Genomic DNA, 19,080 nt, shown 5'->3' on the forward strand with positions numbered 1-19,080 from the left:
TGATTCTACCCCTATTTGGCATTTGTTCACTTTAACCTTTAGACCGGCTGACCGGAAAATGCCCAGAACTTTTCTCAACGCTCCCCAATTCTTCTAAATTTTCGGCTGATACCAATACATCATCAAAATAGGGGACTACCCCCGGGAGCCCTTGCAGAAGTCGCTCCATTAAATTTTGAAATAGGCCAGGAGCCACACTCACCCCAAACTGTAACCGGGTACACTTGAAAGCACCTCTGTGAGTCACAATTGTCTGGGCTTCAGCTGTGTTGGCGTCTACAGGCAGTTGTTGATAGGCTTGGGCCAAATCTAATTTAGCAAAAACGTGCCCTTGCCCCAGCGAGTGCAGCAGATGTTGCACCACGGGGACCGGGTAAGCGCTTTTTTGCAAGGCTTTGTTCAACGTCGCCTTGTAGTCAGCGCAGATTCTAACTGACCCATCTGGTTTCACTGGGGTGACGATTGGCATCTCCCACTTTGCGTGATCGACTGGCACCAGAATCCCCTGACTGATGAGCTTGTCTATCTCCCTGTCAATCTTGGGTTTAAGGGCAAACGGGACTCTCCTTGCCTTTAACCGAATGGGGGCTACCTGGGGGTCTAAATTGAAGGAAATAGGGGTCCCCTTGTACTTGCCCAGGCAGTCCTTGAAGACATCTTCGAACTCGTTCATGAGTGAGTCTTTTAAGTTAAAGTCACTTCGGTAGATGCCAGTCACTCCCATGGCCAATGCACGGAACCAGTCTAGTCCCAACAAACTTGGCAGGGTCCCTTCGACTATCGTGATGGGCAGGGTCTTCTTGTGTGGTCCGTACTCGATGCGGACGGAGGTGGTCCCTCGAACAGGGATGCGATTCCCTTGGTAGTCGTGAACTCTTAGCCGCTGTGCTTGCAGTTTGCGTTTGGCGATTTTCGGCAAGGCTTTCGCAAAAGTGTCCCAGGACATGATTGTGATCGCTGACCCTGTGTCCACTTCCAGTCGGCACGGCACTCCTTCGATTCTCGGTTTTGTGAAGATTTTCTTCTCGACGCGGGTTGCTGCTCGGCCTATTATCACGGTCGTTCGATTTGAATTCGCGCCCTTTTTGTTTTGACCAATCACGGGTCGCCTAGCCGATCCCGCACTCTGATTGGTTGGTTTGAATTTTCGGCGGGAAGGTTGGGGTGCACGACAGACTTGAGCCAGGTGCGGCTTCTTCTCGCACCGCCGACATGTAGCGTCTTTGAACTTGCATTGTTGGCGCTGGTGTTGCCCTCCGCAACTTCCGCATTCATCGGTCTTCTTTGCCCCTTCTCCCGGTGAGGCAAACTTCTTCCTCATCCTCGCCGTCTGATTCGGTCTGGATTTCTTCGTTGTGGACCGGGGTTGATTTCGCACTCGCCGTTGGCGTGAGTGGCTTTTGTAGGGTTTCCGCCGCTTGGGTGGACATCTCATGAGCTCTGGCTTCGTCCAGAGCGTTTGCCAGCGTTAGATTGCTTTTTGATAGCAGCCGCCTCCATAAGCGAATGTCTCTGACCCCACGGATGAGTTGCTCTAACAGCTCCTCATCCAAGTCTCGGTACCCACAATCCTTGGAGGCTTTCTCAGGGCGGCCATGTACTCGCTGATGGATTCGCCCTCTTGCTGTCTGCGCTCTCCAAATTCAAAACGCCGTACATATTTGGACGGTGTTGGCGCGAAATGGTTCTTCAATAGATTTTGCAGAGTTTGCCACGATACCGATTGTACCGGCGTTGGCTCTGCCAGGGCTTCCGCGATGTCGATGACCTCGGGACCGCAGTGGCTCAGGAAATATGCCCTTTTGCGGTTGTCTGGAACTCCTTGCAGTTCGTTTGCCTCGAGGAAGCTCTCGAAACGGGTCATGTACGTTCCCCATTTCTCCCTGGATGGGTCAAACGGCGCGGGCGGAGTGTAGCTGGCCATCGCTGCGTTTCTGCCCTGAGTTTGCTGGGTTCGGTTCTTCCGTGCGTTCAGCTCGTTCCTGGTGCTCTTAGCCTCGAGATCCCACCTTCGTCGCCAGTGTTAGATTCGGGCAATAACGAGGCAGGAGACCAGGGTAGTGACAACAGCTCTTTACTATATGGTGAACCCAGCAACCGGGCTGGGGAAAAACCTCTCCTTATATACAGTTTAACCGGCGGCTTCAACCAATCAGCAACGTGCTTGTTTCCCGCCAAAACATTTAAAGATACATTACAAGGTGTTTAGAAGATTCTTATCAAATGTTGGAATTGTTGTGCAGTGGAAGAAACTGATACATTGAATACTGTTTCCCCGTTGCAGAGCACTTCTCCAGCAGAGGCTACAGGTCACCAATTCCATCAAAATCAAATTAAATCTTTTTATGATCCTTATTAGGGTCATAAACCAGCAGATATTCCCGTTCAAAATTCTCTTCTGGATCCTGTATTATAATGATGTTAGTGGATAACATGAACAGAAAAGAGCAATGAAGATGATTAGGGGCCAGGAGGCTAAAACATATGAACAGTTGTAGGAATTGGGTAAGTCTAGTTGTTGGGGGTGGGGGGAGGAGAACTAGTGATAGCACTATTCCAATATTTGAGGGGCTGCCACAAAGAAGAGGAGAACAACCTATTTTCCAAAGCACCAGAAGACAGGACAAGAAACAATGAATGGAAACTAATCAAGGAGACAACCCAGAACTAAGGAGAAATTTCCCAACAGTTAGCACAATTAATCAATGGAATGGCTTGCCTTCAGAAATTGTAGGTGCTCCATCACTGGAAGCTGTTAAGAAGAGACTGGGCAGCCATTTGTCTGAAATGGTATAGAGTCTTCTCTCCTGCTTGAGCAAGGGGTTGGATTAGAAGACCTCCTTCCAGATTCTATTCTATTCTATTCTATTCTATTCTATTCTATTCTATTCTATTCTATTCTATTCTATTCTATTCTATTCTATTCTATTCTACCCTACCCTACCCTACCCTACCCTACCCTACCCTACCCTATCCTTCTATGTTAGCAACACCTGCACAAAGCTTGACACTAGATGACTTCTTATGTAAACATCCTTACATCCTGACATTGGACGCAGCATTTGTGTAATAACATCATCATGCAGGTGTCATCACTGTTCCTCCATTATTCGTGCCTGAATGGCTTCTTGTAATCAGTAGCCAGAAGCATCCACAGGTTCCTATGGATGGTTGTAATTGACTGTTTTCAGGACCATTAGAACTTTGAATGGTCACTAAACAAACTGTTATACGTCAAGGACTACCTTTATTGTGGAACTGTGTTAAAACTATTCATTGATATGTACTGTGCCTGGGTCTGAAATCAATATTTAAGACTTGTATTAATTTGGGGGTTCTTTGTGTTTGCTTATTTAAGATTCAGATTCCATTCCTTTAGAAAAACAACTACATAATAACACAGAAAGAGAGAATGAAAGAGAGCTTTTATTTTGTCTGTCTTATTAGTGAATTCCTTGAATTATTTATGTCGAACATGCTCAGCATTGCAAACCATTGATGCAGGTCATTTCAGCAAGTTTTTATCCAAATAAATCTCCAGCAAGGAGTGCTTTTTTTTTTGTTAATAGCCTGCATAACAACAGACATAGTTGCATAAATTTTGGCTTTATTTTCATAACTACAGAAAGAGAATTATACATTTCTAGTTTAATGAAAAGAAAGGGTGACATGATAGCAGTGTTCCAATATCTCAGGGCTGCCACAAAGAAGAGGGAGTCAAGTTATTCTCCAAAGCACCTGAAGTCAGGACAAGAAGCAATGGGTGGAAACTAATCAAGGAGAGAAGCAACCTAGAACCAAGGAGAAAATTCCTGAGAGTTAGAACAATTAATCAGTGGAACAACTTGCCTCCAGAAGTTGTGAATGCTCCAAGACTGGAAGTTTTTAAGAAGATGTTGGATAACCATTTATCAGAAGTGGTGTAGGGCTTCCTGCAGGGGTGAAATCCTACCGGTTCGGGCAAAACGCTAGGGATTATGGGTATCAGTTCACTGAACTGGTAGTATTTACCCCTCCTTCCCCCCACCCATGCCCGGCCGGTTGCCACTCACCTCTTCCGGCCACTCAATATTCCACAGAATTCAATGTTAAATGCAGCAGAGAGAATGCTAACTTTTCTCCCTCCATTCAAAATGGAGCTGCTGCAGCCTGTCCCTTTAAGGTAGTCCCCAGGAGGGAGGGGGATGGGGGAGAAGAATGGAGCCGTTTTTGTGAAAGGCAGGAAAACGGGGAAGGGGATTTTCCTGCCTGTCATCCATTCCTCAATCTCAACACAGACTGAGGGAAAGATGGAAGGCAGGAATATTCCCCTCTTCATTTTCCTGCCATTCGCGACAAGGAGTGGCTGGGAGGGGAAGGGCGGGTGAGGAGCCCGCCCTCGATGTGAGTGATGTCGAGTTGGACACGCCCACCAAGTAACAGGACCTCCCCCCAACAAGCCACGCCCACAGAACTGTTAGGGGAAATTTTTTAAATTTCACCCCTGGTTTCCTACCTAAGCAGGGGGTTGGACTAGAAGACTTCCAAGGTCCCTTACAACTCTGTTATTCTATTGTTCTATTTCTACTTCATTCTTACAAATCCTGGGCTGTCCTCAAATGGAAAATAAAATGCCTACTATTCAAAATACTAATTCAAAATAATTTGATTTTAAATAGATTTATTTGTTCAATTATTACTATTTTGCTTCACATCCTAATCTTTGGGAAAGGGTTAATAAAGGCACTAAAAATAGCTCCTTTTCTGGCTATTGCCAATTTTATGTCACAACCTTGCTGTTCCCAGAGACCGTTGAAAATGACCAAAACAGTGTGTAGCAAACCTTTGCAACCATAAGGATCAGACTTAGTGATGTGCCAAAGCTCTGAAACCTGCTTTTAATTTAATTTTTACTTTATTTATTGAAATGTATGCATACATCCATCCATTTCAAATCCAGCAAATGTAATCCTAGCAAATTCGTTTCACCCAAAAGCAGATTTACCACCTTGAACATCCAAACCTTACTGCCTCCCCATTGACGATCAGGGAAGAATGAACAAACAATTGTAATTTTTTCGTTTCGTACCTGGATGGCATTTATAGCTGCTTCTGATGGAGCCTGATTAATGCAGACCAATAAGAATTGGGAATCTTTTGTGGGTATGAGTCGGTGACTCTGCATGCAAATAATTTTGTTTGCTAGAAAAATCTATGATAGAAAAAGAATCTGCCTATAACAGGTCAAAGCTGGCAAATTCAAACAAATGAAATCAAACGTTTGTGTATAGGACCCACATTTCCAATTTAAAGGTATTAAAAAGAGATTTGCTTCCCCCTGCTGTTTAGTGGGCAATTTATATGAAAATGACATTTATCCTTGAGGTGTCCTGACAACATTTTGCAAAATGTCAGAGGGATATACAGGTTGTGTGCAAAACCTTTGGGTGTGTGTTTGTTTTTTTTTAAAGGAGGAATAAACAAACTTCACTTTTGTGCTCCTGTATGCATACAGGTCTACAGATAAATGTTTTGATTAAATTGAATAAATGCGCAGCGCACCTATGCATCCAAGTAGTCGTTGACATACAACTGCAATTGGGAGCCGAATTTCCATCGCTAAGCAAGGTGGTTATTTAAGTGAGTTGCACCTGGTTTCATGATTATTATTTTTTTGCCACTTTTGTTAAGTGAATCCTTGCAGTTTTAAGTAAATTACCTGATCTTAAGTAAACCTAGCTTTTCCCATTAGCTTTGTTTGTCCCCTCTTCTAATTTTGCTCTCCAAGACAGAAATAAGTCCAGAAGTGAAGACATAGAGAGAAGCTGTGAGAGGGAAAGAAGGAAACAAGTAAGTCACTGAAAAATCTCCATTTGGAACTGGAATGTGTGGGTCAAAACACAGGTGAGGAGCCAAACTTCCAGCAGCAATGTTTTTATTAAGATAAGGACTCAGTATAAACCAACATCCAGTTTCCAGCTAACAGCCCCTTTTAAAGGGAAACTGTAGCCTTTAACCAATAGCTTTAAAATATGTCCCGTACATGCGTGGCAGAGGAAAAGCCTCTGCTCACGCCTGCGTGGACATAACAGGAACCGTCTGCATAAAATATAGATATTATGTGTACAGGTAGTCCTTGACTTATAACAGTTCATTTAGTGACTGCTCAAAATTACAACAGCACTGAAAAATGTGTCTTATGACTGTTTTTCAAAGTTGGGCCATTTGCAGCATCTTTATGATCGTGTGATCAAAATTTGGATGCTTGAGAACGGGTTCATATTTATGACTGGGGCTGTGCCCCAAGGTCCTGTGGTCACCTTTTGTGACCTTCTGACAATCAAAGTCGATGGGGAAGCCAGATTCACTTAACAACCGGATTACTATTAATTTATCAACCGCAATGATTCACTCAACAACTGTGGCAAGAAAGGTTGTAAAATGGGTCAAAATGCAACAAATGTCTCACTTAACAACAGAAATGTTGGGCTGCATTGTGGTCATAAGTCGAGGACTATCCTGTAGTATGTTAAACTAATTACATATCACCTCGAAATAGAGAATAACTGTGTATGTGTATTTGGAAGCTTCCTTTTTTCCAACCTTTGTCACCCTCATCCACTCTGTCCCATCTAACACCCCCTAAGCTTAATTTTAACTTATTGAAAATTGATAGGAGCTTAATTAGCTGCTCAAGTGAGTGAAGATCAGGTCTATATACCTTCTACGCCTTCCAAGAGATTACTTCTTAGATCAGCGGTTCTCAACCTGTGGGTCGTGACCCCATTGGGGGTCGAATGATGATTTGCCAGGGGTCGCCTAAGACCATCAGAAATATGGGAAGTATACTTGCAAGTCAAAGAATCGCGCTCCAATGGTTGACTCCACAAGCCAGCTGCAGGCTCTTCAAATCGCTAGCCGAATTCGGCTTCAGGTGCGATGAATTAAAAAAGAGAGAAATCTTTGCTCTGATGTCAAGCCAGCTGCAATCACTCCCAATTGCTAGCCTAATCTGGCTTCAGGCGCGATAAACTTAATAGGGGAGGAGTCTCCGCTTTAATGCATCCGTCCTCAAGGCAATCGCAAGCAGTTCAGATCGCTAGCCAATATGGCTTCAGGCGCGATAAATTCGAAAAAACAGTTTGCCGCTTTTTTCTTCCTTCTGCGGCTGCTGAGGCGCGCTGAGATCGCTGCCTAAAAAAAATAATTTTACGGTTGGGGTCGCCACATTGTGGGGAATTGTATTAAAGGGGTTGCAGCACTATAAAGGTTGAGAACCACTGTCTTAGATATACCCATAGCAGAAAAAGAAATACATTGTGTATTTAACAGGAGTGAGGCTTTCAGCCATACTTCTTGTATATCCAGATGCTGAACTGTAGCGCTATCTGACCCAGATGTTCTTCTAAAATCGTTTAAAGGTAAAAGTAGAGTTTAAATCCAATTATTTTCAAAAGAACAAGTGAATCTCTGGCAAGGGATTTTTTTCTGAGCTTTCCAATTGCGTTAGATGCGGCCATACATTTTAATCAGCATCAGATGAGCTGCAAAAGGGCCATACTGGGCCTCTGGAACGCAGCCCATTCACTTGCTGGAGAAGTCAGCACACACAAAATACTTAGACTACATTCGAATACAAAGCAGCCACTCGAGTGAACTTTGCAAGCTGTATCACATCTGGATGCATTAGCGCTGCCTGGTTTCTGAAATATGTCCAATGTTATTAACAGCAGTAGGATTTTCCGCTTCCAGGGTATGTCAGTGAACTGATAACCACAAGCCTCGCTGGCCTCGTAATCATTTTTGATTTTGGAGGGTGAAGAAAATACCGTCTACCTATTATCCAAAGGTTAGTGACAGCACTGTGTGCTAGTTTTCCCTCAGATTTAACAATATCTGGAATAGGATGCCAGAAGCTTGCTGATGAAAAGCTGTCATTTCTCACCCCTTATTTCTGCTACCTGCCAGAGGGTGAGACAGCGAGCTATTTTAATTTAAAAAGTTTATCTGCAGACATATTTCAATGTTTTGCATGTGATGAACGGAACCATTTGCCTTCTGGCTTCCTTTTGCTGAAGTTTCTGACTAAAAAAAAAAAAATCCACTGGGACAACATAGTTCCCATCTTCAATGTAGTTCCCATCTTCAAAAAAGGAAAAAAAACAGATCCAGGAAACTACAGACCTATCAGTCTGACCTCAATACCGGGGAAGATTCTGGAAAAGATAATCAAGCAACGAATCACCGAACACCTAGAAGCAAACAAAGTAATAACCAAAAGCCAACATGGGTTTGTCAAAAACAGATCATGCCAGACTAATCTTATCGCATTCTTTGACAAAATGACAAAATTAGTAGACCAGAGGAATGCTGTCGATATAATTTACTTGGACTTCAGTAAAGCATTTGATAAAGTAGACCATAACCTACTACTAGATAAAGTAGAAAATGTGGGTTAGACAGCACCACCACCAGATGGATTCGTAATTGGCTGACCAACCGCACTCAACGTGTAGTCCTCAACGGAACTACATCCACATGGAGGGAAGTATGCAGTGGAGTACCCCAAGGCTCTGTTTTAGGCCCAGTACTCTTCAACATCTTCATCAATGACTTGGACGAGGGGATAGATGGGGAACTCATCAAATTTGCAGATGACACCAAGCTGGCAGGAATAGCCAACACTCCAGAAGATAGGCTCAAGTTACAGAAAGATCTTGACAGACTTGAACATTGGGCGCTATCTAACAAAATGAAATTCAACAGTGAAAAAGGTAAGGTCCTACATTTAGGCCAGAAAAACAAAATGCACCAGTACCGTATATGTGGTACCTTGCTCAATAGTAGTACCTGTGAGAGGGATCTTGGAGTCCTAGTGGATAACAATTTAGATATGAGCCAGCAGTGTGCAGCAGCTGTTAAAAAAGCCAACACAGTTCTGGGCTGCATAAACAGAGGGATAGAATCAAGATCACGTGAAGTGTTAGTGCCACTTTATAATGCCTTGGTAAGGCCACACTTGGAATATTGCATCCAGTTTTGGTCACGATGTAAAAAGATGTTGAGACTCTAGAAAGAGTGCAGAGAAGAGCAACAAAGATGATTAGGGGACTGGAGGATAAAACATATGAAGAACGGTTGCAGGAACTGGGTATGTCTAGTTTAACAAAAGAAGGACTAGGGAGACATGATAGCTGTGTTCCAATATCTCAGGGGCTGCCACAAAGAAGAGGAGTCAGGCTGTTCACCAAAGCACCTGAGGGTAGAACAAGAAGCAATGGGTGGAAACTGGTCAAAGAAAGAAGCAACTTAGAACTAAGGAGAAATTTCCTGACAGTTAGAACAATTAATAAGTGGAACGACTTGCCTTCAGAAGTTGTGAATGCTCCAACACTGGAAATTTTTAAGAAAATGTTGGATAACCATCTGACTGAGATGGTATAGGGTTTCCTGCCTGGGCAGGGGGTTGGACTAGAAGGCCTCCAAGGTCCCTTCCAACTCTGATGTTATGTTATGTTATGTTAACATGCATCAAAGGCTGGATATGAAAATCCTTCAGTCCATTAGTATAAAAGGATGCAGAGAAAACTTTGCAAATTACCTTTTTTGTAAGCAATACGCGATTTAAAAAAGAAAAAGAAAAGCCCTTGATTCCAAGACCTCTTTCCCTGTTGTGGAATGTGTTTAAATGGAGATTAGATGGTAAGTACTGATGAAGTTACCTAGTTTGGTAATTAAATGTCTGCAAGAAATCTACCAAGCTAAACTGTCTTGCTTAGCAACAGACATTTGGCCTCAGATGTGGTCGTAAGTGGAGGACTACCTGTATTTTAGATTGACAAGTGTCAAATTATTATTTTTTAAATGAGTAATTACATCTCTCTCTCCCTTTTGCTTTCCTCTTTGCTTCACCTCTTCTTGCCCACTGCTGCTCAATTCTCCTTTGGCCTGGAGCATGGCAGAATATCCCCAATCTTCAGCCTAGCTTTCGGTCTAGATTAAAGTTTCTGCTATGAACTTTGGTAATACTTTGTCTTTTAACGGGGCATGGTGTGGGCATGCATGGAATTCAGTGGCGGGTTTCAAAAATTTTTTCTACCGGTTCTGTGGGCGTGGCTTGGTTGGCATAGCATGGCATGACATGGCTTAGTGGGCGTGGCTTGGTGGGCGTGGCAGGGGAAGGATACTGTAAAATCCCCATTTCCTCCTGATCAGCTGGGATTTGGGAGGCAGAGAATAGATGGGGGCAGGGCCAGTCAGAATTTTACTATTGGTTGTCCGAACTACTCAGAATTTCCACTACCGGTTCTCCAGAACTGTTCAGAACCTGCTGAAACCTGCCTCTGATGGAGTTTAGAGGGAATATTGAGCTTGAGGTTGCAATGAGATAGTAGGCAATCCGTGTTGAATTTGCTTGCAGGTTTTTACAAGGAAAAAGCCACTTGTGCCAACTCATTTCTCACCAATTTGAATTACAATTACAGTACTTTCTGCTTTTTTTTGCCATATTTCTAATTATAACTGCCCTTTCCTGAAGTTGCAGGGCAAGTGTACATCTACAAATATATTATACTGAGGATAAATTTGCTTTCATGCATACATGCACGGGTGACATGCTTGTCAACTGATCATGGATACAAGCCATTTTCTGAAATGGGTATAATTTATTTACTGCAAATAAGTCCAATAATATTGTTGCTATTATTTTAAAAAGCTTTGTAAGTTATCCTCCCATCTTTCCTAGGCTCAAATTTGGGGTGGCTCTTTGGGTCATTCTAAAACCAATGACATTTGAAATATGATGCAAACACTTCATCTTTCTTTCAGCTGAAACTCCCGGGGAGACATCAACTTCTTTTGTACATATCAATCCCCCAACTGAGTTAAGCAGAAATCTTATTAATCTTCAAGGAACATTTTGTTATGAAACTGAACTTAAATGTGCAATCCAATTTTCAATTTTTTTTTAATGAATCAGTAAAAGGATGCATTTTGGAGTCTAGATTTGGTCTCATAATACAGTTTATTAGTCAGAATTTCCAAAGGAGCTTAGACCTTTTGATTCTAGAGCTGCTGACGTATCGATTTCATTCCTCAGCCTCTGAATTTCCATACTTAAATCCAGCAGAGTTCTGGCAAGTTTCTGGTTCTGGAACTTCATCTCAAGCTACCAAAAAAACAAACAAACCAAAAGACAGTAACTGCTTTCAACAGATGATTACCATCCAGAACGGCTTAATTAGAAGCAGAAATCAGCCTTGCTGCTGTTTCTGCTCAAAATTTAGTCCTGAAACGTTTGTAAGCAAACATATACCAAAGAACATTCAGGCAAGCACAGAATGTATTTTCCACACAGCACAATAAAACAGAATAAATTGTTTCCGCCTCCCCATGTAAGGGGAGTGCTTCACAGTGCTTTACAGCAGGGGTCACCAACCTTTTGGATCTCAGGGACCGCTAAATTCATAATTTTAAACCCCGTGGACCACTAATATGATCTGCCTAATGACCGGCTGGGTGGTCATGGCAAGGTGGTCATGTGACTGGGTGGGCGTATACAAGAAAAGGTTCAGAAGTCTGTTAACAACAAAACAAGTATAATGGACAACTCTGGGACTACAGGCCACCCCTTCCTATTCCCAGGGGAGGGTGCCTAACCATCTTTCTTGCTCATATCACTCACCAATTCTATACGAAGCCAGGCTATGCCCCTCTCCATGCGGCCCCAGGGCAGTTCCTGAGTGGGCACAGCTCTTCTGCCACGGCCTGTATCTTCAACAGGTCTAGACAATGCAGGAGTAATTGCTACCCCTGTCGTCTGCCCTTGGAAAGCTTGGAGCAGCCTCTGCTTTATGTCCTCCAGCAAAAAGCTGGAGAACGTATCTTCATTCTCTTCTGGCTTCATTGAGCAAGGGTGGGATGGAGACAAGTGGCGAGACGCAACCAAGCTTCAAGGAGAGTTCTCTTCCAGCCTCTCTCCCACACTCTCCCTTGTGCTTATTGTTTCCTAGCCTTGAGCAGAGCCGCTCTGGCTCTTGTGTGCAGAGAGCCCATCCTCCCCTCCCCTCCCCTCCCTGTATATCATTCCAAAGAAAGTGGGAGAGAAGTGGGAGGTAGACTGGGGTAAAGAGCAAAATTTCTCTCTCTAGTAATCAATCTCTCTTCTTTCTTTCTTTCTTTCTCTCTCCCTCCCCACCTCTTTTACTCATGCTGCTTTGGAAGGAAAGGCACAATCTAGGCCTTTTCATTCCTACAGTGCAAGGATACAATTTATTCTTCTTGGATGGATTAGTCTCATTTCCATCTTGCATTTCAGCCAGCTCATCTGCATACTTTACCATAACTGTAGTCATAACACAGCAAGATAGTTCTCAGATCAAATCTGCTCAAACCCAAGGAAACTCCATATACCACTAAATACAAAATTGGTTGCCCAAAACAGCTTGGTCTTTGAACACCCAAAAAACCCAGAAAATTCTGAGTTCTGAGTTCTAGAAATTCGAGTTTCCTTATAGTGAAACATTTCCACTGAAGTTCATTTGTAAACCATGTGCTCTTAATTTCCAAATCAACGCATTCAGTATTAAAACTTGACACGTTTGCTAGCGACCTTATCTTTGGCAAGTTAGAAATCACATCAATTCAGAAGCATGCTCAGATATCACAAATGTGAGTGCTGAATACTTATGTCACAAAGTCAATGGTGCTTTGAAGTCTGGACCTAATTTGTCATCACTTTCCTTAATCTAGATTCATGCACATAGGTATCTATACGGAGCCAATTTGATGGAGTGACTAAGCATAATGGTTGTTAAAGAAAGTGAATTAGAGAAAAATGTACATTTTTGGTTGGCTCTTATTTGTAAAAACAGGTAAAACAAGATTACATGCATGCCCTGTCTCGTCTTCATGTTTTAAGATAGACCAAATTGTAATTGCCCCGCCATACCCTGTGGTTTACAAGTTACAAGGCCATAAAAGAAAAATTGTAGGAATTGGTCATATTTTTGCCCATTTTCAAGGGCACCCACAATAATCTGGAATTAATATAAAAGTTGACGAGCACACAAGCTCAATTCTTATGCAAACAACCAAGGCTAGGAATGGAAGGTCAAACCTTACAAGACAAGGATGCAAGATTTTTTGTTGTGGAAATGAACTGAAGATAATGTATCAGACTATAAACTGGAAAAAAGAAGGGAACAAATTGTAAGGAACGCTTCAGAAAATCTCTAGTAAGGTGGGATGAGTTCTTTTTTCTTCTTGCAGCTGGTGGTGGGTTTATCTTGCTTTTACTGTGTGGGAGGGAAAGGGAAGTGAGAAACTTGTGTAAACAGTTTCTACTGAATGGTTCTTTTTAAAAGGGCTCTGGTGGCTCAGCAGACTAAGTCTGTCTGTTATTAACACAGCTGCTTGCAATTACTGCAAGTTCAAGTCCCACCAGGCCCAAGGTTGACTCAGCCTTCCATCCTTTATAAGGTAGGTAAAATGACGACCCAGATTGTTGGGGGCAATAAAGATGACTTTGTATATAATATACAAATGGATGAAGACTATTGCTTAACACAGTGTAAGCCCCCCTGAGTCTTCGGAGAAGGGCGGGATATAAATTCAAATTAAAAAAAAATGGCTAGACAAAGCAAAGATTGGATCACACCTGTCTCTCCAACCAGAATCTTCCAGCTGTCTTGGATTATAATCAGGGATGAGTTCCACTAAGCTTTACTAAACAGGTTGTCAAGAACTCAGAACTTGACTGCATTCATTAGTGCCATTGTATCTTGGAAAAGTGCTGGCTAAGTGGGAATTCCCATGGACAGGTGGAGCCTGTTAAACGGTTGCACTGTGTATACCAGGGGTGTCCAAACTTTTTGCAAGGAGGGCCAGATTTGGTGAGGTGAAAATGTGTGGGGACCGACCATTCAGCCTGGCATTCTTTGAACCATTAACATTAAATGCAAATGAACTATTTTATGAAAGACTAAACAAATAATTTAAGAATATCTTATGCACAGAACTGGAAAAATGAGAATATACCATCGGAGGAGAAAGTGATAAGGAAAATTCTGGATTGTGCGGAGATGAATAAACTAACAAAGGTGATAAAAGAAAAGGAAGATATGGAAAGTTATATAGTATGGAATCAATTGTACAATTGGATAGAAATTAAAAATGGTAAATGACGCAAAAGGGGAAAAGGTTACATACACACACACACAAAAGGTTAGTGCATGAAAGAAAATGAATTGTTATAATGATAGATATGATGGAATATATGCAGAAATAAGGGATAATGGGACAAAAAAGATAAGTATAATTAAAGGAAATGAGAGGGGGAAAATGTAAATAATAGAGGAATACCAAAACAAAGCTGTTGTAAAGAATGAGTGCTATGTTTTATGTTAGTGTTTGTTATGTCTTGTTGTTTTTCTTTTAAAAAAATAAAAAGTATTTAACAAATAACTTAACTGCACTAATGTGAAGGGTGATACTCAGATCCCGACTGCATTATATATGACTGCATCATCACACAGTCTTTAATAAATTCACCCTCAGTAAAAGGTTTGCAGTGCTTGGCAATCAGCGTTGCCACTTCGTAGCTCGCCGTTGTGGCATTTTCATTTGACTCATAAGCTCTTATGAAAAAGCGCTGCTGTGCCGTTAAAGCAGCTTCCAGTTCCTTCCATTTTTCACTGTGTTCATTCCCAGTTAGCTTGTAGTCAGCATGTTTCGTCTGGTAGTGAGCCTTGATATTGAATTCCTTGAAAACAGCCACAGTCTCTTGGCAAATTAGGCAGACACAGTTGTTTCGTATTTCAGTGAAAAAAATATTCCAATTTCCACTTGTCCTGGAAGCTGCGGCCCTCACTGTCAACTTTCCTTTATTAGTTACAGTCGCCATTTTCGAAATGGGTGCACAAGCTCACAAGGGTCACGCGGCGAGAGTGCTGATTCAGGTCTACTGCCATCTTCTAGTGAAAAATATGGCTGAGATATCAATATGGGTGGCTGTGGAGCAGGAGACAGCAGGTGACAGCTGCGGGAACCGCTGTGTGGGAACCGCTGTGTGGTGAAGGGAAAAATGCCGGCAGGAGGGGATGAGTGACAGGCTGAGCCGGCAGGGAGAAGAGGCTGCAGACCATTTTAAATTTGAACACGGGCCGCAGTTAGCCCCCGGGCCGGACTTTGGATATGCCTGGTGTATACATTTTGATTGCACAATTATGTATGTTTTGTTATTGTAGTTTATTTTAGAATCAGAATAGAACTGGAAGGAACCTTGGAGGTCTTTTAGTCCAGCCTCCTGCTCAAGCAGGAGATCCTATACTATTTCAGACAAGTGACTGTCCAGACTCTTCTTAAGAACTTCCAGTGATGAAGCACCCACAACCTCTGAAGACAAGCTGTTCCAGTGGTTACATTGTCCTCATTGTTAGAAAGTTTCTCTTTGATTCCAGGTTGCATTTCTCTTTGGTTAGTTTTTTATCCATTGTTTCATGTTCTGCCTGGTGGTGCTTTGGAAAATAAGTTGACCCCCTCCTCTTTGTGGCAGCCCCTCAAATACTGGAATACTGCTATCATGTCCCCCCTACTCCTTCTTTTCTCTAGACTAGCCAAACCCAAATCCTACAACCGTTCTTCGTAGGTTTTAGTCTCCAGGCTAAAATCATCTTAGTTGCTCTTCTTTGCATTACCCACCTCCCAAAGTCTGAACATCTTTTTTTAATGTGCTGATCAAAACTGGATGCAGTATTCCAGGTGTGGTATTACTAATACTAATGGTTTTAATGCTTCGATTTTGTGATTATTAGTTTCTGTTCTAATTGTGTATGCCACCGAGAGTCACATGCAAGCAAGATGGGGGAATCTTATAGATATGCGCACCCCCATAAAATTGATAATTTGCAAGTACTGGGAATCTCAGAAGCTGGGTGCAGTATTACCAAGGCTAGGACAGGGTTGAAATGCTCCCGGTTTGGACCGGATCAGCTGATCGAGGAGCGATGGTGGTGGGTGGTTCGGAGAACCGGTAGCAAAAATCCCTGCCTCCCCAACCTCCCCCAGTGCCCGGTTGCCTGCTTCCCGCTTCTTTTAAAAAATGCTTTTAAAAGGTAAAAAAAGAGGCTCTAATGATCATAGCTGAGCCGCATGATCGTCAGAGCCTTTTTTAACTTTTAAAAGCATTTTTTTACAACCTATTTGGCCGAATAGATTGTAAAAAAAATGCTTTTAAAAGCAAAAAAAAAATCGCGCGCCACAGCTGATTACCCCCCGCCCTGTTCTACTTAACCCATGCCTCCTTTTGGCGTGCACTGTGCGCGAACGCACCTGCATTTGGTGTGTGGTGTGTACTGTGCAGGTGCGCAGACAGCATGTAGCCAGCGAACTGGTAGTAAACCGGTTCAGATTTCACCACTGGGCTAGGGGTGTTGTGGCGACTGTGTGGAAGGGAGGGAGGAGGTGGTGCAGAGGAAGCATGCTAAGGAGTACAAGAAGCCTGGGAGAAAAATCAGTAGGCATGATTTGTAATCTTCCCTGCTGGCTTCTGCATTGACTTGGAGTATAGGAAGCCATCAGGGAAGGTTGCAAATGACAATCACATGACCCCGGGATTCTGCAACTGTCACAACTATGAGGTGGTTGCCAAGTGTCCAGATCACGATTACATGACCATATGGTTATTGTTACAGTCAAAACTTTGAGGACTGGTAAGTATCATTTGTTCAGTGCAACTTCAAATGGTTACTGAATGAGTTGTTATTAAACAAGGACTACCTCTGTATGTGAACATACACAAAAGTATATTCACATTAGAACACTTAATGACTAGAAGACCTCTAACAATATCCCAAACATTTTTGTACATTCCTTCATAAACACATTGAACCAGCAAAGACAAATCACACAGAATATTCCCTTTAATCTCCCCTGTGCTCTACTTTGTACATTTAGCAATCAAACTTAAACATTCTATAATTAAAGCTGAATCATTATCCGTCATTGCACCAGGCATCCTTTATTCATTTTATTAGCATAACTCCAGCATTTCTGTAACATTCTGCCAGGCAATGAATTTTATTCCAAGTACTCTTCCATATTCTCATTTCTTATGCCGATATTTTATACATCAAATTTAGAGGCAAGCTATTTTAGAATCTGTTCCTTGTGTTCCAAATGTTGTTATGGAACTTGTGATTATTATCATACTGTTTTTGTTTCTCTTTGTAATGTTTAAATTTTTATAAGGTCAGATTTATTTGTTTTGGAACCCATGTCCTTAGACAATGGCTAGCAAAACAAAAATATTAAAATTAATTGTAATCTATTGTTAGATCTATTCTCATTAGGATGTTGAGTGCTTGTGGATATTAGTTCATTAAAGATTTGCAATGAATCAGAAGATTCATCTGTTGGCATTCAAAATGCTTATGAAATTAAGTTTGGTACTGAAATTAATTGAGAGCTACTAATGAAGAGAGATTAACAAGCAAAATCTGAGTTTTATTTTCTACAAAAGGATATCAACGTTACACCACGCATATATTTTCATCTCATTAGTTAAGCAAAGGACTATGAGACCCAGGAGAAATCTCTCCAAAGTTAAACAATGTGGGCTGCAGTTGAGAAATGTCTTTAAAATTCTCAATAGCTCCTTTTGATTGTAGAGTGGAATTGTGTTAAAGAAATTTCTCAACTGCAGTCCACATTGTTTAATTGGTACAGCATAATTGTATAACTGGTTATTGTATTTTTTTTTCATTTTATATTTCCTGGATTATACACAATACTACTATATAATAATACTATGATGATCATTTTATAAATTCCACCTGGCTAAGAAACTTTACTATAATAAATAAATTTTATTTAGTATAATTTATACTAATTTATAATTTATTTAGTATAATTTATTTAGTAATAAATTTATTATTAAATAATTAGTAATAATAAATGGATAAACTAGGAATGCTTCATCTTACAGGTCTCAAATATATTTAAAGAGCCCTAAATGCAAATATTGTTGTTGTAACGGATACCAGTTTTATTGTGCTGGATGCATCTAAATACCTTCATTGTGCTTTATTCATTCATTTCATTCATTGTGCTTTAGAACAGCTAGTCTTGGGAGCAACTAGGTAAGTAAACTTCATACAGAGGTTTAGCAGATTAGTGGCTGGATTTGTGTAACACATTACACCAACATCAATCAGCCTGAATTAAAAGTTAGGTGAGCCAGTCCAAATACTGGCAACTTCTTACTGGACTCAAAATGGTCATTTTTAAAACGAAATTCCATATACTTTTCTGATTACCTATTTAAATAATTAGACATCTACGTTCTCTCCATTCAACATTAATATCTTTCTTTCCCATTGTTTGCCAGCAGATGTACTTCAGTTCCAAGGAATCTCCACTGAAGCAGCTTTATGGAAGTCATTCCAAAAGTGCTTTTTCCAAAAGGCAGCTGGACTTTTTTTTCTTGGAAAACATTTCGCTTCTCATCCAAGAAGCTTCTTCAGTTCTAGCTTCTTGGATGAGAAGTGAAACGTTTTCAAAGGAAAAAAAACCCCAAGAAACTGGAAAAAGGACCTCTGTACAACCATGACCTCGATGATGGAGAACCTCCATAAACTTTATGGAGGTGTCTATTCTGAATGAGCCTCGATTCTGAAGCAGAAAAACCAGAGAATGAAGCAACCAATTGGGAAAAACAGCCCAGGCACCTCATAATGGAAATTAATAACATCCATCATAAGCACTTAATTATTTATTTTAGCTGCAGATTTCGCAGTTGAAGTTTATTAAATAACAAAAGCCTCAATTTTTTAATCCACAAGCAAAATTGCGATCCTGCGCAAATAAGTCTGAAAATAATTTCCATTCTCAGTTATTGTACTTGGCTGGGTTGCTTTGTTAGCCTCGTGCCAATCTGCACGCCCCGTAAAGAAGCATTTCTTTATTTTTTATTATTTTTTTTGTCACAACAGTATACACAAACATCGTCATAAATAAAAACAACACATCATGAAAGAAATATATATATATATATAAGTAAAAGTATGCAACAGCTATGTTAATTTGATATAATGAAGGGAACAA

General features: G+C 41.4%; 1 protein-coding gene across 2 annotated transcripts; it reads right to left on the minus strand.

The window, feature by feature from the left end:
• Positions 1-3,611: 3,611 nt before the first annotated feature.
• On the minus strand, positions 3,612-11,952 carry AARD (alanine and arginine rich domain containing protein). Of its 2 annotated transcripts, XM_058178626.1 has the most exons (3): positions 11,663-11,952; positions 11,035-11,146; positions 3,612-3,791 (listed from the first exon to the last, which is right to left on the minus strand). In XM_058178626.1, exons 1-3 carry the CDS (start codon positions 11,882-11,884, stop codon positions 3,775-3,777), a joined length of 351 nt encoding a protein of 116 aa, XP_058034609.1. In that variant the 5' UTR covers positions 11,885-11,952; the 3' UTR covers positions 3,612-3,774. The 2 variants fall into 2 exon arrangements, with proteins under 2 accessions (XP_058034609.1, XP_058034608.1); XM_058178625.1 differs by lacking the exon at positions 3,612-3,791 and having other exon boundaries at positions 10,994-11,146.
• Positions 11,953-19,080: the final 7,128 nt, after the last annotated feature.

The sequence above is a fragment of the Ahaetulla prasina genome, chromosome 3 (assembly GCF_028640845.1).
Source record: "Ahaetulla prasina isolate Xishuangbanna chromosome 3, ASM2864084v1, whole genome shotgun sequence".
Classification (NCBI taxonomy): domain Eukaryota; kingdom Metazoa; phylum Chordata; class Lepidosauria; order Squamata; family Colubridae; genus Ahaetulla; species Ahaetulla prasina.